A 24,427-nucleotide genomic window follows, 5' to 3' on the forward strand; every position below is an offset into this window, starting at 1 on the left:
TACAAATTTCCCTCACTGCTATCCACAGCACAAAACCATGAGCGTATCTCTGTCGATACAAATTTTGGTCGATATACCTGGAAGACAGGTCAGGATTCACCCCATCTCTACTATATCAATACACATATTTAACTGCAGAGCTCATCTTAAAACTAGCTTGGTTTTCCCCTCAGATATACCTACTGTAAAAATAAAGCAGAACTTCCCTCCTAAGGTAAAAAAAACTAATCAGAATTCTTGGTTTCACTTGATTCACAATCCGTTTTTAACTACTCATTATTCTTCTAACTTTGTTATTTAGTGTCAGCTACCTTCTTCCTCTCTACTTCTGTTTTATAAACTTGGCTTATTTGGAGGCTGTTTTTCTGTTTCAGTCTCAGTATATACTTTAAGCACAGGATTATGTGAAGAACTTCAGCTGTGCTCCAAGTAGTGCCTCGGAGCAGCAAAAATTTCACCTTTACTAATGAAGAGCGTTTTACAGCATTTTTCCTTTTGAACATACTCTTCATAGACTCCGCCTAGTATCCTTAACATGAACAGCTGATGGAGCTGATTCTCACCTACATAAACAGTTACTTGATTTCACTCTTTACTGTACCATAAGCACAAAGTATAAAGCCACAATTGCTTTGTTCCCACTCATCTTACCTGGTTGTTTTTGCCTTGGTTTAGGCAGATTTGTTACGCATGTGTGGGGACACATCAGCACGTTACAAGGATGCAGCGACCCTTCCAAGAAAAGCTGTTTGGTTTCTGATAGGTGTATTCCTCCCAGAGGCGTCTTGGGGAGTGTGTTGGCTGGTACCAGAGCTAAGCAGTAGACTCCCACTTGATGAATACTGTCAATAGCCTGAAACAAGCAGGAAGTCGATTCTAATGAAAGGCTAATTTTTCATCATTATAATAAATGTGTTACTCTGAATTGCTGCATTAAACAACCCTAATAATTAACCGGCAGTAGAAAGACACTTCAGCAGTGCCTGCGATAAGGAGGTTCTTTTCATTGGGAACAGGTGGATGGAAATGTAACGCTGATGTTGTTACACTCATTCCAGAAGATAAAAAAGGTATACAAAAGCCTAGTGCCAAATACATGGAAATCTATTAAGAAATGCACTTCTCAGACAAATGATAGTAGTATCCTGGAGATTTATCATTAGGATGTCTGAGAACTCACGTGAAACAGATTTCAACCCGTACACTTCTCAGAATTAACGTTCAAAGGGTTCCTATCAACTTAACATCCAGTCCATCTTGTGGAGCAGAGAAAAGTGGTGAATGCTCACATGTATCACAGAGCAGCTACTGATGTATGCAGCTTATGAATTTTTAATTTGCCAAGATAAAAACTCTGTTTTGCTCCCTGATTACTCTGTAGAAGATCCTCAGGCAGAAATGTGAACTTACGCAACATAAGGGAAAACTACAAAAGTACTGACTTGAAACAAAACCTTTTGAATGAGAACCTGAAAAAAAAAAGGATTTTTGACTCTTATGGTAACCACATTCATTGTCTGAAAAGTGGGGTCAACTGCACCACTTTCAAAAATCAGTCATGTTCAGTATGTGTGTAATTCATCCAGCTAAACATGAATATGCATGCTCATAGATTTTAATTCCATTCACACTTTAACTGGTTATTTTCCTTACACTGGGTGCAAAAATTGCAGCCACTGAGTTAGAAAAACAACTTCTGACACCCAAGCAGACTGGGAATCAAATCACAGACAGCATCTCTAATGAGAATTTAAACGTTCAGAAATATAATTGACTTAACTTGCACCTTAATTTTTAACCACGAGAAATGTAAATGCATACATTTGTTGCTTTAAAGATGCAATCTATGTTCCATCAATCAAATAATGATTTATAGTCATGTACTTAAGTGTAGACCAATAAATTACTGAGTACTTCTATAGTCACTCTATATAATGCTTTGCTTTTGTCTTCTCTTTGGTTTATTTTTATTGATTTGATTGTAAAGAATAATAAAGCAGTTACTTGTTTTACAATCACTGCAGTTTTAGTAGTGGTAGATCTCATGACAGTACAGGGTCATCTCACTGCTGTTCTACATAGCCCCCACATTAAAGATGAGCAATAATTAGATACGCATGACAACCAGGAAGCAATGTCTCATGTTTCTGTCAGAAATCTGTAGCATCAAATCCCAGTCATAATGTTATTTGTAGGTTTCTGAAGAGCAGTGATAAATCATGGGGTCCTCACTTGACATTACCTTGAAAGAAAACTGTTATAGGGTAAACAACTAATTAAAACACACCATCGTGTGGCTGCTAGAAGTGTGTGGAGAGCAATGCCCAACTCTGGTGGGATGAGGGCTCTTATACATGAATGACTTCTGCACTGTTTGCTTTGATAGCTATCTCTGTGGCACATAACCTGAAAAACCTCATGGGTCATTCAAAACTGTCACCTTTCCCATTCTGGCATTTGGCACATTGCTGAAGAAGAAGAATGACTTTTGATTACAGATGCCAGAACTTGCATGGAGTCTGTATCTGCTATGTTGTTCAAGATAAGAAAACTTCATACTCTGAGAATATTCTCTCTCCTGGTGGCATGTGCTTTGTGTGATCCACCACGCATCCAGAATGGGATTCCTTGCAATACGTGTCCTCTATACGGATAGCCTTATCATAGACGCCTACATCTGAGCTAATCGATCCCTTCCCTTCACTGCAGTGGAAAGAAATAGTCTTTTTTAGGCTGTTTCTCAAAGAGTTTACTTTACCATGGTACACTAGAAACACATAATTCTTTTCCATTTATTAAAAACAAATCTGAAGATCTAGTTCAGTTACGTATATATACTTTTGATAAGGTCAACTCCATAACAGTGCCAAACTTTGTTTAGTAAGAGTTTGTTAGCTTTAAAAAGTAAGTATACATGCATTCATTCATTACATTTTTGTAGTAATGAATTACTATATTCTCATGACTACATGCTACTGCCTTTTTGCTATTACTTGCTTCAATTCATCCCTGCTTTCTTACAGCACTTTAGTTATGTTTTACACACTGGACATATGTGGTCTGGACAGGAACTGTCACCCAGAAGAAGCTCATTTCGTGCTTAGCAGGAAGGTGGAAGTGTGACTGAAGCTGTGCTCACAATCGCTCAAACACAAATGTCAGGTTACTGTGAAGGTCTAAATGTTCAATTGAAAAAAAAGAAATAGGAAAAGCAGCTTCTAAACATACATTAAAAGCATTACCTGCAGGACTCTGCTCATCCACTGAAAACTGTCTTCCTCCGTGGAATCCGGCCTTTGCTCAGCAACAATAACTATCCTTTCATCGTGCAGCACACTCACTGAAAACACTGCTATTCTATAGGAGACAAGGAAGGAAGAGTATTTATTGCCAGGATAGATGACAATAAGAACCTGCCTTCTAAAATAACCCTCTGTAGCAATGATTTTGTTATTTATTACTCAGAGGATTGATGCATTCATAAGCATTTTATTTAAGGGGAAAAAAGCAACAACAATATATATACGATATATAGAATCTTGTTCTGAACTCATTAGTAAGGACACAATAACAGCAGAGCTCAAGAAGTAAACCTTAGGATAAAAAGAGAGCTAAATTTATGTGTCACCAAGGCTGCTTATAAGCATTTATGTAGCTGCCAGCACAAATACCTTCTTCAGCCATATCTTGGAAACAAGTTCAGAATTAACCATTTGTTCTACTGGAAATTTTTAAAATGACAGTTTTGGATTTTAATATTTAAAGTCTACCTCAGCTATGACTTAGGTTTTCCTCTGCTGTCTCCTGCCTCTAGCCATATAAACAGTAATGTAGAGAAACTGCAAAGAAATTTCATAGCATGCCTGTTTTATCAGCAACAGAAAGCCCTGTGCAGATTAGACACTGCCTTTTGGGAGCATTTTGGGTCACTTTCACCTAGTCTAAGCAAAATAGGGATTTCTACATAAAGTAAGAAAAAGGATCAAACCTGCCCCTGTAGACAAATTTCATTGGTTCCACTGCCAGTGCTGTTGCTACAATGTCATCAGCATTATGTCTTCTTCCACTGACAACCATCAAACCATCCATTTTGCCAATAACAAAGACAAGTCCACCCGGTCCTATAAAGCCTAGTAGTCCAGTCCTTATAAACGGATATTCAGTGATAGGGCCACCAGAACTGGTCATAGGAAACACCTTTAAGACACAGAAACACAAGTTATCAATTCTATAGACTGAAATGATACTGCTTAGTATTTCAGGTGTGGTTTTTCAGACAGCTCCTTTGGAATAAAGTAAATAAGTCTCTGATGATATTCTTTTATTTTCTATGACCAAAAACAGAACACTGAGAAATTCCTGTGCTACAGTGTATAATTCTCAGTATCTGAGCCTTGGCAAGTTCAGCCTCACTCTGCTTACCAAATGCATTTTCCCTAGCTATGGCTTGTAAATAATTTCTGACCTAAGTCAATCAATCAATCAATTAATCAAGGTAAATAGTATTGAATTAAAAAATAACAAACATGTTGCACTAAGCAAAATTAATGGGAGGTGCTACACAGAGTACCTCAGTAAGTAAATAGCAAACATGACAGTAAATACTCGTTTCAGTATCTCATACTCAATTTCAATGTAGTAAAGAAAAATAAACAGGCTAGAAGTAAAGCTATTTTTAGGTACTGTATTTTAATGACTCTTGATGCTTTTATCTAAGGTCAATTAAGTCCTCACAGTACCTCTGTTAATGTCAGAAAATGAAAAAAGTCCTCTACAGCAACTCCAATCTTTTGAACACCAAATGTATAGATGAGTTTCATGGGATAATTTCTATCCATGTCAATTTATTCTGTTTTTCTCATACCATTTAGCTCAGCATTATTCTTCTCGTGAGCTACTTGGATTGTATTCTGACACAAGCACACTTCCCTACTATCTTTTCTTTAAAAACTGAAACAGTCCAAATGTAAGTTCTTTATGACAATGGCAGGTGGAAGACCATGACTACAAAGAGTCCTCCAGGGCTCATCTGAAAATAAAGGTCAAATTCTGCTGCCAGATGCTCACAGGTGGCTCCTCCTGAGCAGATTTAAAGCTTGTACACCCTCAGCCATAACTCATCTCAGCAACACAAACCTCAGACTGCTACCTGCAATACAAATTACACCATAAAAGAGAAGAGAGTCCCACTTGATGAGGGTTCTTAAGAACGTGCTTAACTTCAAAAATGAGTAGTCCTGCTGACTCAGTGGTAATTTATTTGCTTACCATTTGGAATAACTCTAAATGCACTGTTCAACTGCAGATCCAGTTATGAATTATGAATGATTTTATAATTACAGCAAGTACTCCAGAATGAATGTAAGTACCTTTCTACCCTGAAATATGTCAGATCTGGGATTATCATTCACAATGGGTACTGCTAATTGCTCTTGTAGCACAGTAATCAACGATCTACAAATTTCAGGTCACAATAGCGTAGTAGGATTCTTGGCATCAGTAGCAGAATGGAGAATTATATCTATCAGCACCCATTAATTATTTAATGTATTATGTTTACAATATTCAGTTCTGCATAAGGAAAGCTGAAACCATTTTGCAGGAGATGTTAGACATGCGTAGTCCATAAAATATAATAATATTAGAAAGAACATTTGTTAACAGAAATGTAAATACACTTTTCTTAAATTTTCCTCAAATATTTAAAGAGAAAATAATGAGAATGTGAATGAATAAAAGTCTCAGCTGAATATTCTTCACTGTTCCTCTGATTTGTCCACCATTTCTTCCTGGCTTCAACAGAAGTTAATGAGAACAAGTGAGCAGGTACAACGAGCTGTCAGTACAGCAGCCTACGCTGCTGCTGAAATGTACTGGAAGACAGATCACACAAAGCACAGAAGTTTTCACCTCAGGCTGTTCAAATAAAAGCAGGTGGGGGGCACTAATTAGGAAAAGTTATCTTCACTATTCAGATATGTCTTGAAGGCTGTGTCTGTCAGGTTTCTGTGTAAATGCAGGCTTTAAATGCAGGCTGGGCTGTGGAAATGATGGAGACTGCTTTTAAGGACATACAGCAGCTTTCCTACTGCTTGCAACAATCCAATTCTGCATGCAGCTAGCTGATGTACATTATTACCTTTTGAACTTTGCCTTTCTTCCTGCTTTTCCTGTGACTGTTTCGGCACCTGGTATCTTCTTCCAAAATTATTCTGGCCCTTAGAGCCAGAAGTAAACCCACAGAGAGATCTGTTTTTGCACTTAATGAAATGGGATTCAGTGAGGATTATCTGGCTAAGGTCCCAAACCACAGGCACTGATTATTGCTGATATTCTAATATTATTACTGTCAGTATTTTAAGTGAAATATTACCCTTAGAAAGTTAAAAAGGAAGTATTTTACATAGCATTTTTGCCAGCTTACCTCAAAAGTGTTTTTGGTCATGCCCGAGAGTCCATAATACGATGTACCCGTTGCAATAGCACATACACATAGTTCTCCTATTTCATCTGTTTTACAGAGCTGAGGAATTCCATCTGGCTTTACTGAACACATTATAGCTAGGGAAAGAGCAAATGACTTTAAAATATATTATAAAACTAACTATAGTATAATATAAACGCTGCAAGAAAGACACTGTGGTGGAGTTGAGATAAGTAGATTATATTTAGCCACTAACCAACAATCTGTCTCTCAAACTCTAAGATGTTGAACGCTTTAAAAAAAATATTATTTACATTACATATAACATTTACAAAAAGAATGCAAAGATCTTTATGTAAACTCAATCATTTAACTGAAAACAAAATCTAACCTCCCTTGCTACCTAAAACCTCAGTCGGTTTGTAATATTGTTGTGAAGTGTGACTATGCTCCCAGTTTTGCTTATCAAAGACCAGACTTGGTGCAGTCAGAGCAAAATGAACTACTCTATGGGCATTCTTAATAATACTGCCAGGGAGGCAGGCAACCAGGAAATACACCTCTCACTAAGTAGCAAGTAACACCATATGAAAGATCAAGATGTTATAGCAGACTGGTACTGTTGCTTTGCTAAGAATTTATCAGAGCTCAGACTGGTCTTACAGGACTGCGGAGGCAAACAGAGCTAAACAGGAGGGATAAGAAAGCACTGGCCTGAGGAAGAAACATCATTTTGTGTGTAAGCCACACAAATAAGAAACAGCTATGCTGCTACAGCTGGAGCAGGAGTCCAGCAAGTGTAGACTTCATAGTTGGGAAGATGAACAAGGGAGACCAACAATGTGTCAACATGTCTTCAAATATGAGCATGAAGAATCTTGAATGACCTTTCTCTCACTCCAAGGACAAACAAGAGCGTGCACTTTCCCTGAAATTATTAGTATATAGTATGAGGTGCAAGACAGTACATCTATACTAATATCTGATATGATCGCTATTAGACAACAATCTGTACTTTAAGTTGCTCAATTGAAATGTTTTAAGATGCATAATTTATGTTTTATTCACTTGATACATAACAGACATTCTGTTATGAAAAACTACGGTGTTACCTTTTTCTTGTCTCCATAACTTATCATTTAAAATTTAGCTCTTATGAAGAATCTTATCCTCAGCTTTAGAAGTACAGGCTTCAGTACAAATCTATCAGCATGAATTGTTCAGTCATACCTCCTCTTGCTGATGACAGTGATAGCTCAGTATTTTTGGAAAAAATATTCTGCAAGCCCTCAGATAGCAATTTGGTTGACCCTTAGAATAGGTTATAGGATTTTCTCAACTTGTTCTATTTTCTGTACCTCACAGTTAAGGAATCAATGTTTTGATGCAGTGTAAGGCTGCTTAAAGCATGCCATTAATGCATGGAAAGGGATTCAGAGAAGTAAATATAGATAAGAAATCTTGGTTTTCCAAGCCATAGTTTCACAAGTTAAGGCTTTTAGACTTTTTTTTCCAAGTATGCACAGTCCAATCCTAAAGCTTTCTATGACTTACCACGTAAGTAATTAAACCAATAAATTGACTCATAGTAAGTTTCAAACAAAGTTCTTTCAATCCTTACCTCCTGGCATCACTAAGCCAACATCCTGGACAGTCAGAACAGACAGCTTTTCTTCAGAGTCCACCCGAATCACTCCATATGTGAGACCATGCATGGACAGAACTCCTCTGCCTGGTGGTTGATTGCTGTCATCTGTTGGCCTGCAACCATGGTTTATAACATCATGCACCATCAGGCAGATGTAAGCATTTACTTAATGGATTAATACTGAAAACACTCCTCTATTTGAGAGTTTGAAATAGCTTTATTTTTTTCCCCATTTTTGAGTAATGACATCTAGCAACTCTCCCACTCAGTAGTTACCCCCACATATGCGGCTGCAGAGGCGAAAGTAATGCCTAATATTCACATAAAGAGCTTGTATTTGTTTTCAAATAGATTTACAGACTGCTTGATTAGCCAAGGAAAGGGCTTTTGACTTACTTTAAAATTATGGAAAGGCAGTGTAGACGGTGTAGAAGGCAGCTGCATTCTAAATATTTGGAAATAATTAGTAAATAACTTGACAAAGTCTCTGCATATTACTTTCTTAGTTAGGGCCAACCTAAAATTAGGAAACAAAGCTCACCTGGCAGAATAAAAGCCTACCTCTAGCATGCTGGTAACAAAGCCAAGATTAGAATGCAAATCTTTTATCTTTAACTCACTGATGAGATTTCCCACTCAAAATACTTAAACACATACAATTACTAAGCAGAAGAAATTAGGTTTTAATAGATTTACTGCCAAGTATCTGTAGAAACTGCAAGGACTTCATCACCTTTATTTTAATGCATGTAATTTAATTATTCCTATTTTAACTTACCCCCTGAAAATGAAAACAAATTGCTGTTTCATCAGACCTGGTCAAAATGCTGTGAATGCAGCCACTCAGTAACACCTCAGTTTGCTCACATTCACTCCTGATGTTCCATACAGTCTCACAGCATTAGCACAAGCTGTCAGCTTGTTTCAATATAAAACCCCTTGCTGTGTCAGTAAATACAATGATTACATATATAGAGTGTGGCTTGAGCAAGCAAATGTTGACATACGCTAACTACTAAGCCAGAGGAATATGTCAAGACTTTTCATGTCTGAAAAGATACTTATACTGTTGGGTACTTGGAAATGCACAACTGGACGCTAACATGATGCTGATTTGAGTGTGGATAAAGCATCCATGTAAAGCAGCTGGACTCCAGCTATTTTCAAAATCTATAAACTTGCCAATAGCCCCTTCAAGATTCTGCATTTTTCTTAAGTAGTCCATCATAACACAATGATTTCTTCACAATGTTCTTTCATGTGACATTTCTCCTCTGCTGTGCTTGAAATATTAGATGGGCCTTAGCCTTAGCCCATGTTCACATAAGCACTATAAATTTCAATTAATACATTTTACAAGGCATATTTCTCAAGTGACATTGTCAACACAGAAGGATGTGGGCACGCTTGAAAATGCATTAGAGCATAACAAATGGCGCAAGCAAACAAGCAGCTGTGATAAATAACATTCTCATCATGTCAAAGGAACTTTCAGCCACATTAATTGATCAACTTCCTCTCACCCTTGCTCCTCGAAAAGCACATTTTACTGCTCAGGACATCTTAAATATAAAAAGAGAGTGCTGGTCTCCTGCAGACACACAAGATGCTCACAACCTGCTGCGAGTAGAGAACACCTAGATTTTCCTCACACACATTTTTTTGAGTTACTTATCACACCCAAAGGTTGCTAAAATTAAGAGTGGATGCAGCCCCGAAAGGCACTGGCTGTTTCTTTAATTAACTTAAAAAAAAAATCAGTAAATTTTAAAATGTTATTTTTATTTAAGTAAAAGACAAGGTATGCAAGGGAGAGAAGCTGGAAGCATGAGGCCAGTTAGGATCAAGATGGGCCTGTTCAACAGAGCTGCCCTTGGTGCGGCCTGGGCTGAGGTAAGAGCTTTCCCAGGTGAACAAGGAGCACAGCACAATGGAAGCAGAAGAATTTGGTGCCAAGGTCAGGTATTCTAGAGCTGTTATTTTAGAGTATGCTGGTAGTTTGAGGTCGATCCCTCAGCAAGTCACCAGTTAGCTCAGCCTGAGCCTCCTCTTGGAGGCAAGTAGTTACCAAGAGGGAACAGGAAGGAACGAGGTGTAGGTGCGAGCTGGAGAGCTAAGCACCTCGCAGCTCAGCTGCAGCAGGCAGCCTGTCAAAGCATCCTGTGAGCCACAGTCCTGCCATGCAGCAGCCTCTATTTTGTCCTGTCTGTGAAATCCACAAGGGTTTTCTTTACACACGCAATATTTTTCATGCCAGTTTTGGAATTCTATCAGACTGCTTCCTAGGTAAACAAAGGTGTAATTCCACCTACTCTATATGCTAATTTAGCATAAGCCAGTCAAACCTGCCCCTTTAGTTTCCTCAGCCATGCAGTAAGGACATTTACCTACTTCAAAGTTGCTCTGTTCATACTGAGTAGCTATAGAGCATTTTAAGAACAGTTATTACTACCATTTAGAGATACAAATTATTGCTACTTTTTGTCATTTGTTAGAATGGCAACAGACATGTACTTTTGCACTCCCTTAAGCAAGCAGGTTCAGACTCATGCAGCAAACCAAATGGGAATACCATAAAGAAGTATTTGCATGAGACATTCCTTTAAATATTAGGCTTTATGATTCATCTCTAAAGGTAAAGTACCTATTAGTCTATTACTGACTGTCTTTCTCTAAACTACAAGGGTATTTCAACAGAGAATTGGTTTTGTTACACCTCCTTGCAGGAAGATCAGTAGAATTACACCATAGATTTTAAGAGTCAGAGCATTAACAGGGAGCAATCTGGATCTGTGCTCTGTGGGCAGTCATTTTAAAGTATACTTCAGCTGCAACTCTTTGGAACTTGTATGATAATGACCTTAGTGTTGCTGGAGACAGCTTGAATAACATGAAAAATACTAGAGCTCCCAGGTTCAGCTGGCATTACCCAGCCATTATCCAGACTTCAAAAAAAGCAGGTATATGTTCAATAACATTCTCTGTAATAAAAATGTCCCTGTAATTACTTACTCAGGGACTGAAGATAAAAATGCTCTTTTTTTTTTGAATTATCAGCTATTTTATGTGCTTTTTTTTTTTTTTTTTAAACGTAAGCTCTCAATTCTAGTTAATTTGAAAATGAATCTCTAGTGCTTCACATGGATATAAGCACAGAGTTTAAGTCTAGAGAGGGCAAACCATCCACTGCACACTGAGTCGTAGTGAGTTCTCCCACTGCATAACTTGTGATCTGGGGCAGATTTTCCATTTCTAATACAGGAAATGAAAACTCTCTCTCATTAATCAGTATTCAGAATGTACAATGTATGCTGCACATAAACACAGCAGTTACTTCCAAGGGTGGAGGGAGTGAAGGGCTGTACAGCCTACAGCAGAGAAACCCAACACATGGGAAACACAACTCACTCCTTACTACCTGCTGAGAATGGGGGAAAGGCTATTGGAGCTGAGTGATGGTCTCTTTGAGATAGATAGTGCAGAAAGAAAACTGACCTGGGCAGGATAAGTCACTGATGGACAGCTTTCAGGCATTTTAGGTTAATAATGTGGCTGAAAGGCAACCACATTCTTGGCATTGTGTCCTTCTTCCTGTGCTGTTATGTTGGAAAGCTAACTGAAAATCTGGTTACGTTTCACTTAGTATAATTTAAGCTTTGTGGCAGGAAGTATTTTGCTTAGTTCTATTACAGTGCTTTACAGTTTTATACTTCATGTTTTAACATGTGAAAAAAAATCATAAATGGCGATAGAAATATGAACTTAAAAACAAAGTGCCTACTGTTCAAGGCATGGCTTTGTGAAAATGCTGCCAAAACAGACGGGTTAGGGTATTTACTGTGTCTTACAACACCCTAAGACTGGTGGCTGCTTCATAAGGACATTCCTGTACATAATGCTTAATGGCTTTATTAGAATTTCTCAATTTTATTTTTAGGCACAAATCCCACAGACTCAAAGGGCATTTCCAGATGATTACTGAGAGTTTATGACTGGTTATAAAGTGCTAGTTAGGCAAAAACAATCTGCAGAATGCTGTAATTCTCTTTAAACAGACTGGTTTGAAGTCCGATTTTCCTTAATAGCAGTTCCATTTAAGATCCCATATTTTAACTAATTTTATGCTTATGATGGCATTTCCCCATTTCTTTTTACAGAATTAGCTTTTGAATTTCATTCTATTTAAAATTAGACATAATGACAGGAACGGGAATGTTATAAAGTGTTCTTTACATAGTAAGTTAAAATTACTAAGCTTTAACTAGGTTGAATTACTAAACTACAAATTATTGTATGTCAGTTTGGACAAAAACAAAATGAAAACTAAAAATGTCATTCAGCAGTTAAGTAAGGAGATTCAACCTTGAATGCATTTTTCATTTCTTTTCACATTAGCACACATAATGTACAGTGGGTTTGTTTCACTGTATATAGGTATAACACAGTACCTTCGGATAGCCACAGTGAGAGCTTCTGGTGAACTAGCGCAGGGACAAATGACCTCCTGTCTCAGACCTTTGCTTTGGAAGACATTGAGAAATGCATCACAGGAAGAAATAGACCCTGAGGGAAGGAAAAAATATCATAGTCTGATTTCTAAAGTGATGCTATTCAAATTGCAAACTTATTATTCAATATATTAGGCTTTTCTGAATGAAAAAGTTAAAAAGAACCCACTAAGAAAGAAGCCTTACCTGATACAACTATATGTATGTGCATACATTGAATAAATACTCATTTTTTACCATAAAATCCTTTCACTTTGCTTACACAGAAAAGCCATTAATGCCAGATTTATAACATGAATGTCATTACAATTTTTCTTTTTAGGGTGAGGCAAATTAAAGATTTAATTCAGAAACCCAAAGCAAGCCACTACAAAAAGGAAAACACCTATGCCTTGATATCTTAAACAGTGAAGAAAAACAGTTTCTACAAGTACTTGTCATAGAGTGATCCAGATGTGGTTCTCAAGACCAGCATAGGTATTCCCCTAAAATTCTCAGTTCATTCTGTATCTGAGAGCCATAGAAGAAATGTTTTGATCCTTTCTACAACTTAAGGTTATTTACTTCCATTTTTGTACATGGCTGTCATGTTAAACAAAACTGGATTTGCTGCAACTTACGTTATGCGGAATATCAAGTTTGCTTCAGGATTAGCTAAAGAAAAATATATTTAAAAAAATTCAAAATTAAGTACTGTTTCAGTAAATATCAAACAGTTTGCAGTAGACAAACCTTATACTTTGTTAAATATTTTAGCTACGGTGATTGAAGATTGAAACTTTAGATGCAAGATGAAAAACATTCCCTGTTCTTTGATGGACTGCAGAAGCATCACTTACATGGGTTGGCACCATCAGCCACTATGAGCATTCGCAGTGAGGAGAGGTTGATGTCTCTCTGATCTCGATGTGCCACCAATGCCCAGTGCATGTCTCTGGATTTTACACAGGCAACTTTTGCTGCAACAGGAATGGGAAGATTTCTAATGCACCATGTGAAAGCTCTACAGTTGTAAAAACAATTTGTTCTTTAGATTTTGACCTTCAAATGTACTTTCATATATTCTTGTTCCTTACCTTTGTATTGACATACTTTTTGTATCCATGACAGTGGATTCACTTTCATTAAGGAATATGGAATACTTATAACATGCATCATGTTCATGACACTCTGAAATCAAATGAGATAAATGAGTTTTATATAACAATAATGACAATTATTTATACTTTTTATGGACAGAGGCATCTACGATTTTTCCTCTGTGCTTGTTTTTATATTCAGTGCTGGCATTTGCCTTTTCCTATTTAGGTATTTACATTAAGATGAAATGGAATCACCATACTTGAATGTTTTAATTAATGATTGCAGATTTAGACTAATCAGATCATAATTTTGAAGCAGAACTTAGGTTTTCTTCCTAAGCAATTCACTTCAAATACAAAAGTAACAGTAAGCATTAAAAAATATGTACACCTATTGCATGAACAATGGTTGCCTGATGGCTGTGTAGGTTACTATTATCCCTGAGCCTGCTATCGCTTGGTATACATAATGACTTCTCCCAACATATCCTTCTAAAGAAATCCATCTCCACAAAGACTTGCTGATGGGACAAAAATTATTTGAAATAGAGTAGACCAAGAAAGTGGACTGACGGATTAAGCGGGGACCAAGTTATTTTAATATATAAAAAAAGATGCCTTCTGCTCCAGGTAGGTCATTTCCAGTGTTTTCAACAAGGTTATGAGAAGCTGAAGAATGCATAGAAAAAAGAAGCCAATGGCAGCAAAGATCTCCTAGGCTGAAGCAGTCGATTGCTTTAGTAATTTCTCATGGGTTGCTTTCAAACAGCTTGCAAATGAGGTGCTGCACTGCTTTTGTTAGCATTTAGAAACATCTTTGGAGGGCAACATATCTCTCCTTACTACAGATTGAGTTAAATAAACTATTTCCTTTGGAAAATCTAGGTTTAAGAAAGTTGCTCCTGACACAGGTTAAGTGTCCCACTGGGTTGGTCATCTGAACACTATGAACAAGAAGTTCATGGCAAGATAAATAGCAAAGGAAGGCATGGAAAAGGCTTTTTACATGTTTGCTTTCAACAACGATATAAATTGTTTTTTTTTACTGTGAGATGTGTATGGACACTAAGCCTAATAGGCTGTTCCAGCTTTACAAGTGTTATTACTGCCCTTTGATATTAGGAGCAATATAACATTGAATGAGAAAAGTAAATCAGCTCTCTGGGAATCATAGCATGTATGACCTGTTCATCGTGGCACTCCTAAACAGTGACCCTTCAAAACTTGTCAGCTCTTCTTAATGTGATCAGCAAACAGCATTCTGTTATACATAAAAATATGGGTATTGGCTCCAACATGCATCGAGGAAGAGATTCAAACAGCAACAAGAAAATGTATGCAGCTTAAAGAAGGAGAAATGCTTTAATGTTTGCAGAAACACCTATTTGTGGGAGTTTGGATAGACAAGTTAGTGGCAATACAGCTATGCCACTAGACCACATTCTTACAGAGGTAAGCACTAACACGCTTCACTTGTTTCTGCTTTTAAGTCTGATCTCAAAAACATTCACAAATGAGATCAGAATGAGATGGTAAGAAAGGGGCCAGAGTACTTGATATGATCGTAAAAACATTCTGGCATCTTTACTGTGCTCATTATGGATATGTTCACTAGCAGAGGATTGTGGGTTTAAGTCATATATTTTTTGCTTTCAAAGCAGAAAAAGTTGTATTAGAGGAAACTGTAGGACATCCCAGTTTGTGATAGTAATAGGCATATGAGGTTAGTTTATTTTCAAATATTCACAGGAAATAAAAAAAAACATACTTACTGTAAGAATCCCATGCCATAAACCAACATCCTTCTTGAAATCTAATACATTCACAATTGTTTCAGCTGTCCAACGAAAACAAAAAGAGTTGATATTTTAGAAAATGGCATTGACTCAAATCAAACACACTCAAAGGAAGGAAATAGAGTGCGCTTCAGTATAACATGACTGATGACCTCAAAGCTTAACATTCACAGTGAGCCTCCACTGTAGGATTTGTCTTGGCTAGGGCGTTATTTGTCTTTTCTTTGTACCTCTCATAAAGATATTTTAAAAGTACATTTTCTGAAATCAACAGGGAAAAAAAGCATTTTTTAAAAAATCTACAAGCTTTTAACACAGATCTATGTATTTAACACAGATCTACGTATTAGACAGGGCACAAATGACAAATCACACAAATTACAACTCATACTTTCATAAAACCAGGTAAGTGTACTCCATACCTTCTGTATATCCACATGCCTGGGTCAGGGCTTGGCAGTGCGTCAGCAGCGCAATCCTCGTTACAGTCACACCGAGCACACTTCCATCTTTACATGTTTTGTACTAAAAGGAATCAAGCAGAGAAAGTCAATGTGTAATAGGTGCCCCACTTCCATTATTTAATAGTTGAAAGTGTTTCTTATGTAGGTGAATACTGGGCATATTTAATGATTCTATTTTAAGGCAGCAGTACTGAGAAGGTTGGGACGATATTTTCAGACAGGATCTCTCTTCTTGACTGAAGCTTCCCAGGCTCAATATTAGAAATCCATCTGTTGTTTGAATCCAGGCATTGTGGAAAAACGATTATAAGAATTCTGACCATGTTAATGGCTAAAGGACTGGCTAAATTTGGCAGAGAATAACCTAGTTCAGTCTGCTCAGTGTTAACATGTTAGATTTTATAGGCCAGCTAATAAACCTGAACTCCCCTCTGTGGCACATGTGGCATAGAATAAGAGCTGATCACAGAATCACTGCTGGATTCTATAATAATCTATCTATATATATTCTGAAAGACACAAGCTGTTTGACTGCAAGAGTATGAGAATCATAAGAAAGCAGCATTGAAAAGAGGTAGGAGAAGACTGCTGATGATCATGGTAATTTTTGCAACTTTATGCAGGAGTTTGAAAACTATCAGTCCAAATTAAAATAAATTAAACATTTCACTTTCTCCATGACAAAGATAATCAACAAGATTGAAAATGGAGTTTTTTCTGTTCCTTGAACCCAGTGTTCTGACTGTGCAAAGACAGGAAATATCTCTGCTCCATTCCCTTGGACTTATCCCTTTGAATAGTCATTTAAATTCAGCACTAACATCACTGAATTCAAAACATCCAAATTTACACAGAAGTGGAAGAAAAGAATCGAAAAATAATAAAAGAGAAAAATTAAGCCTAACAGCATTGCTAATTTTCCCTTCTTGATGCTGGTCTTATGGGGAGAGTGTGACTCACAAAGCAGTATGTCACAGACAAGCTTTTGAACAAGAAGTTCCTTCTTTTTCAAAGGGTCTGAAGGCTGAGATATGAGAACTGAAGCTTCCTTGTGAAACTTGCTGTCTATACATCTCAGTGCTGATGGGCAAGTACACATTGTGAACGAGACCTAGCCTGGTCAAGGCAAATTGAATGTAATGTTGTGACAGTTGCGTAGATGACATAAAACATCAATGTTAGAAACTCCTGAAATACAATTTAACATTTCATTAACTTTTCTGAAATCAATCTACAGTGTAATTTATTAGAAAATATTACTTACTAACAGACTAAAACAGGATGTTCTTCGCTTCTGTGACTAGCAAATGAATAATTATGTTTACCTAATCCAGAAGTGCCGTATGCAATGATTCAAAGAGAAGACGAGTCTTCATTAACTCACCTCGATGTAAGCTGTGTCATTGTTTGCATCCTTGATATGTGGGAACCAGTCACGAGGAGGCTTGGAGAGATGTTTAGACTCTGTGACAAACCACAGCAGCTTCGGCCAGCCTGAGACATAGTCACAAAGAAAAGTCAGCTATTGTTGAGCTTCTGCAGGACAAGACACAACAAAATTCTTCTCTGCCAAAGTTTTTTCCTAGATATCCACGTCGCCATTATCTAAACAGTTCTGCTTTTAAACCTCAGTGTAGCATGAGAAAAAAGATTTTTCAAAACGGCTTTCTTAGCACATCTACCAAGTGCTGAGGAGTGCTCAGACAAACCCTGAAGAAACAGCCAGGCAGTTTAAGCTGTTACTGACCCAAATAGTTTATTACCGTGCTCTTATCAGAGGTTACTGTCCCTACCTCTTAGTTATTGGACTGAATTGTCTGAAGGCTTCTCATCTACTATAGCACAAAATCTGTTGCCTGAGTGTAGCTTGGGACTGACAATGGTTTTGGTAGCCCAGCTGAGCTGGCCATGAAGCAGATTGCACCCTTTGGCAGCTCGAAGCAGGGAGCAGCAATGTTTAACAGTGGCCCAATAACACACAGCTGGGCAACAGCATCCTAACAGTTGTGGCTGGTCCTGTGGCATGTGATGTGTTATGGGTCCTAACTACAGGCAAGCTGAATTTAGCATTTAATCTCACCCACTCCAAGTAAACAAATACAATGACTATTGTAGTAAATTGTAAGTGTGACATCCACTGTAAACAAGAGATAGCTTACCTTTAAACTGTGGTATCTCCCCTGTGGGGCTTTTAGGCAGTCCTTTATGGCATGCGTCACTTGTCAAGGCCACAGTGACTCCACAGCTTCCAAGCAAAAAGCCTATCTGTTGACTTCCTGCATCCTGATAGAAGTCAAAATGAAAACAACACACAAAACTGATCAGAAGTGACTGCAGGCTGGAAACATTTTTGTCCTTTGGCACATTATCTTGAGAGAAAAACAGTCTCTTTCCTTGAAGCAATTTAAATGATTAGAAAAGCCAATCTGTAAATTGACAAAGGCATTCCACAACCTAGATATTTGCTCATCTGTAACAATATAAATCATACAATATGTTGAAGGCATCACATGGTGTCTGCTCTCTGAACTCCTCAGAAATGAGGAGTGCCTGGGAGGAGTGGCTGATACACCCAAGGGCTGTGCTGTTACCCAGGGGGACCTGGGCAGGCTGGAGACAAGGGAGGTAGAAACCTCATGAGATTCAACAAGAAATGCAAAGTCTGGCTCCTGGGGAGGAACAAGGCACCAGGATGTGCTGGAGGCCATCCAGGTGGAAAGAAGATTTGTAGAAAAGGATCTGGGGATCCTGGTGGACAACAGGTAGGACATGAGTCAGTAATATGCTCTTGTGACAAAGAAGGCCAACGGTATACTCAGCTGCATTAGGCAAAGCTGCCAGTAGGTCAAGCAAGGTGATCCCTCCCATCTACTCAGCACTGATGAGGCCCCACCTAGTGTACTGTGTCAGGTCCTGGGCCCACCAGTACAAGAGACACGTAAACAAACTTTAGAGAGTCCAATGAAGGGCCACAAAGATGATGAAGGGAGTGGAGCATTTCTCCTGTGTGGAAAGCCTGGGAGAACTGGGACTGTATAGCCTGGAGAAGAAAAGATTCAGGGGAAATGTCATCAATGCATACAAATATCTAAAGGGAGGGAGCTAAGAAGATAGAGCCAGGCTTTTTTCAGTAGTGCTCACTGACAGGACAAGAGGCAATGGGACAAACTGAAACATGGGAGGTTCCATCTGAATAGAAAGGAACGCCTTTGGACTGTGAGACTCATCAAGCACTGGAATAGGTTGCCCCAGTGTCCCTGCTTAAGCAGTGGGGTTAGACAAGATGACATGCAGTGAGGTCCCTTCTAGCCTCAACCGTTCTGCAATTCTGTGATTCCATGATGATTCTAGGAAATAATACAGGCTATAGATACTTCCTCCTGGGGAATGCTTTTAGCTTTAGAGATGATATGGCAGATGCACAGTGGTGACAGTATCACTGTTTGTTGATCTAATCTGATTCGTCAATAAACATTTCATTGAGTAGTTGTACACATGTTTCAGGAGCACTTCAGATAGTCAAGTGCCCATTAGAGAAAGCACATTACGTTTTACTGTCATCAAGAGGATATGGGCATGGAGGCTAAAAAGTCATGTAACGATTTTCAAGTCCAGGCCATAGTTGTTCCTTAAGAGCTGCTGTGCTTCCACAGCAGTATGTCAGCATTACACATAGTGTCCTGTCATGATTCTTTCATGAACTTTACATCTATCCATTAGGCTCTTCAGCAGGGCAAAGCCATAGAAGTAGATGTGCACAGAAGAATTAACCCTTTCTTCACAGAATAATTCTAGAGAAAACAGCCTGCAGATCCTTACAAGTTGAAATTAAAATATCTTTCAAATCAACAACAAAGCACACCTAACTATGGGAGCGACCAGAAATACAGAATAGTTGCCTTAATATATTGATTTATTCAAAGCAAGGCTGCATAATAAAGCCCCAAAGTATATCTGACTAATTTTTAATGCAGATTTTTGTAGTCAAATACATGAATCTAAAATGAGGTATCCAGATCAGAGGAAAAATAAAATCATATTTGCTTTCTGAAGCACCTCAAAATATGCATATAGAACCAGAATCATCTAGGTTGGAGAAGACTCTTTTCTGCACGTGCTCGAGAAACTCAATATCCTTCTTGTAGTGAGAGTGGAGCTGAAAATCGAGTTATTTGTGTGAAGCAGTCAAAGATTCCACGTGGGCAAAGGAAAAGACTTCAGACTTCAGGAGCATTGATTCCTGCCCGTTTCAGGGACCAGCCATCGGCGTCCCTTCTTAGGAACGTACAACAAACATCCGCAGTGCCAAAAAGTGCCTCGTAGGTAAACAAAAGAAATCAAATCATCTACTGATGGAAAAAAAAAAATCCCTCCTCCTCCCATAAATAAAAGCAAGCTCCTGCCATAAATGGAATGCATTTTCAGGACGTATAATTTTCTCAGCAACATTATTTGCTATTTTGGTAGTTAATGCTAATCTGCTACTTTGGTGAATTCTCACTTGCCAGAAACACTTTATTTTGCTGAATTTTTCAGGGGTGAAAAGCCTCAGAGATCCAGCAGTGCCCAGATGAAACCACTGAACCAGCACAGTCCAACCTGCACAGACAGGGAGAGAGTTGCCTCCACAGCTCACAGCTTGAAAGAGCAAGTAGTGCAGGTGGAAGGAAGAAGATACAGCTGAAGTATTACAGCATGAGCTCTGAGACCAAATGCTGACTTCAGAGCTACCATTTTACATTTCTAGACAGCATAGCACTTGCTGAAGTACGAAAAATGAGGTCTGCACAGCTTTAGACGATGTCTGCACACACCTACGGAGATCAAGCCTTTAGATGAAGCAAGCTGGAATCCCTCTCTGCTGTAGGCAGCCATTCAAAGTTCTCTAAAGACTTCTATTAAAGGTTCCCTGAAGGTTTTCACCACTACCTGGAGGCAAATTGTCTTCTTGCTGTTGCAGAGAGCGATAATTCATTGTCAGGATAAAAAAAATCCCACGTGTGGCTGCATTTCAGTATGCAGTTAATGTCATTTCTGAAACGCTTTGTGAGAGGATTTGTGTGAAGGAAAACAATTATGTTCCACTCTGCAAGTGAGAGCACACGTCCTTATCTAATACGGAAGGAAGGAAGGAAGAGACAGCCAATGCAAAGGCTGGGCTGACAAAAGTTACTCCTGTCCACTTCATGTTCCAGACTGGTTTCAAAATGAGGCAACGCACTGCAAACTGAACTAATCTTGTGTTTTATTACAATGCTTATTTGAACTCCATTTGCCTTTACTCTGACAAGCATTTGTTGGCAAAGAACAAACAGGGCATCCTTCTGGTGCACCAGCACTTCAGAAACAAAAGTGAAAACGAATCGAGGAAACCCTCCATTTAAAACATACAACCATCAAAGACGTTAATAAAACATTAAACACAAAGCAGATGCAATTTTCACAGCTGGCTTTAAGAGGAAGAAAACAGCTGTCTCATCGGAGAGAGCACTTTGCTATCTGGCTATGATTTGCATGTGAAATATTCAACTACGAGTGGCCTTTATGTCCAAAAGTCTTAATAAAAGCAGGACAACAGTTATTTCTGGCAGGGAATCATAGAATGGCCTGGGTTGAAAAGGAGCACAATGATCATTGAGTTTCAACCCCCCTGCTATGTGCAGGGTCACCAACCACCAGACCAGGCTGCCCAGAGCCACTTCCAGCCTGGCCTTGAATGCCTCCAGGGATGGGGCATCCACAGCCTCCTTGGGCAACCTGTTCCAGTGTGTCACCAACCTCTGAGTGAAAGACTTCCTCCAAAAATGTTAGATGTTGTTTTTCTCTAGGAAATTACAATTTCCTAGAGCAATTGGTAGCAATTTTTATATGCTACCGATAAACTTGGTAGCATATAGACTCTAAGGGACCACAGATTTGCGGCGGCCAGCTGAGCAAGGGCCTGTGCCCAGTGCCTGAGTGCTGAAGGGCATGGGGAGCTGGGGGTGGGCACAGTGCTGATCCAGTTCCAGCAGAGTTCACCAGGGTTTGGCTGGGGCTGGAGCTGGGGCTGGAAGGCTGTGCCACCAAAAGGAAAAATATAACAATTGATGCATGTTTTACATCCAGTGGAGGAAGGTGCATTGTCAAAAGACATTGCATACAGAATTGTATACATAGCAGTATATCAGACACAGCGCAAAAAACTAAAGCAGAGAAGAAACACATTATATCTCAAGTCCGGAAGATGTCTGAATACTAGGAAAGTCATTAAGGCATATTTCCATTGGAATAAAATCCTGCTGTCAAATGAAAGAGTGGGGCAACTTCACCCTCTCTAAAAAGATATCACCCTCTGGCTGCTGTTAAAGCTTTAATAATTGAAGTTTTCAGGATTACTATAAAGAGCTCCTGAAATACCATTTTTACTCTTCAAAAAACATCCATTTGTTTTTGTTTTTTTTTAAAAAAAGAACTGTCCTGGAGTGGGCATCACCAAATTTGCTATGACAATAAGCAAGTGTACTTTAAAATCGTGTTGTCAGCCAGCATCTGGAGAAGCACGATTAGCGTCAAGCCTAACAGGCTATTGAACAGTGACTGAGAAATAGATTTTTATATGCTTTCATGTCATCACCCGCTACAAATCTTCACCACCTACAACAAGAAGGCCATAAGGATCTTTGTGGGAACACCATTCATATATTCATAGCGTATGACTGAGCATGATTACGAATGTGCTTGGAGAGCAAAAATGTTACTTTAAGATTAAAACAGATTAACTCCCCTGGCTGTATCAGAGTAGCAGAATAACAACTTTCATGGTGCCCATCAAATGGAAAAAAATATATCCTGCAAAATCTGAAGAAAAAGAAATAAGAAACGTATTTTTAAATAAATATGACAGAATTAAATTAAAAAATAAAACGCGATGTTTATTCCATTGCTACAATGACTGTCGAATGCCTGAATACATCTAGAATAAAGAGTAAGTCTTCATGTAAAAAAAAAAAAAAAAGCCTGGGATTGCAGTTTTTAATTTTAGATCTGATTTCCTGATTGCAAAGAGCCCAAACCATGCTGACACGAACTCCAACCCTTGGATCCCTGCAAAAGACCAGGAAGTGTTCTGAGAATAAACAAAACTGAAGACGTGGTGGCTGGGAATCCAGGCAATCCATCCCAGCTGCCATGTCAGACACATTTCCTGAAGTTCTCTGGGGAAGCAGAGAACTATTTCTAGGTCAGCACAAAGATGTGATACAGAAGGAAAGAGCATGAGATGGACCCTCAGCTAGTAATGAACCTGAAAATAAACTGTCAAAAGCTAAAAGAAATTACACTCATGATGCATAGGGAATACACACAAAATATCTGGGCTGCAGGCTTTACTTTCATATGTGCATAGATGCCTGCAAAGTAATACATAAGCCAAAAATGCTACCTGGCTGCAAATATTATTGCTCAATTTTGAATTGTCGAGCATCATTTGCAAAGAGCTGTGAAAAACTCTTCCTTATGAAAATGCAGAACATTATTAAAGCTACTACTATAGCTATTAAAGCTATAAACTCACGTTCTTAATATTAAAGATGAGTTCATAATATAACTCCCTGAAATAGCTCATCTACATCGACTTGCTACTTTGTAAGTCTGTATTAGCCTATAATATAATTATTGGTATTGGTATTGGCTGTATAGTCTATAATATAATTATTGGTCTACTTGTTGGTTTGCATTTGTTTTCCAAAACACAAACCAAAAAATGTACACTGCCAGAACTTACTGAAGTGTGAAGAAAAGAGAACAAATGATGGTAAGTTATAAAAGAACAGCCTAGGCCATCGTGTGATGACACAAATGACATCTTCCCACGGATGCCAGAAGCAATCTGCTGCCATTTGACCAAGCAGAGGTATTCCTTCTGGGACTACTCAGAACATGATTTTCATCTCATTGCTTCCACTCCAGTTCCTGCTCCATATAAACAAATGCAGGAATATTTGTAATAGTATATGCTGTGAGATTGCATAGTTTTATTTATAGATGATATATCATGTTGCTTTTTAATTATACTGCTGACATCTTTGTTATTGTTTTATCGATGCAATATTTAAACATTATGGAATGATCCTGGCAATAGTTAAACAGACCGAGTCTGTAGTTATTGCCTTATATAAATATATATGTATCTACACGTGAAAGTGCCTATTTTTATACATATACATATGCACATATTAAAAGAAAAACACGGGGTTAAGCCAAATTAGGGTAAGTTATTAATTCGACATAGGGTATTTCATTGTGGAATCATTGAATCCTCGGAGTTGGAAGGGATCTTTAAAGGTCATCTAGTCCAACTTCCCTGCAATGCACAGGGGCATGCACAGCTAGATCAGGTTGCTTGGACAGCTGGATTTTATAGCTTACTGGATGGATATGGTATCAGATGTTCTAAAATAAATACATTTTACATCTATCCATGTCTTTTAAAATGCGATTATACTTAGGAAAATAAGTAACAAG

At 38.3% G+C, this 24,427-nt stretch overlaps 1 protein-coding gene across 7 annotated transcripts in view; it reads right to left on the reverse strand.

The window, feature by feature from the left end:
* Positions 1-24,427, reverse strand: part of DIP2C (disco interacting protein 2 homolog C) — a 288,455-nt gene that overhangs the window by 56,508 nt on the left and 207,520 nt on the right. For all 7 annotated transcript variants that reach the window (XM_015282142.4, XM_046937850.1, XM_046937849.1 and 4 more), the window contains 12 exons: positions 18,082-18,205; positions 17,307-17,416; positions 15,881-15,983; positions 15,435-15,499; positions 13,657-13,750; positions 13,420-13,539; positions 12,521-12,635; positions 8,046-8,185; positions 6,425-6,561; positions 3,989-4,197; positions 3,243-3,357; positions 652-853 (listed from right to left, as the gene is read on the reverse strand). In XM_015282142.4, the coding sequence (XP_015137628.1) occupies positions 652-853; positions 3,243-3,357; positions 3,989-4,197; positions 6,425-6,561; positions 8,046-8,185; positions 12,521-12,635; positions 13,420-13,539; positions 13,657-13,750; positions 15,435-15,499; positions 15,881-15,983; positions 17,307-17,416; positions 18,082-18,205 (1,534 nt within the window). The remainder of the gene's footprint in view (positions 1-651; positions 854-3,242; positions 3,358-3,988; positions 4,198-6,424; positions 6,562-8,045; positions 8,186-12,520; positions 12,636-13,419; positions 13,540-13,656; positions 13,751-15,434; positions 15,500-15,880; positions 15,984-17,306; positions 17,417-18,081; positions 18,206-24,427) is intronic.

Source organism: Gallus gallus, chromosome 2 (assembly GCF_016699485.2).
Source record: "Gallus gallus isolate bGalGal1 chromosome 2, bGalGal1.mat.broiler.GRCg7b, whole genome shotgun sequence".
Classification (NCBI taxonomy): Eukaryota; Metazoa; Chordata; class Aves; order Galliformes; family Phasianidae; genus Gallus; species Gallus gallus.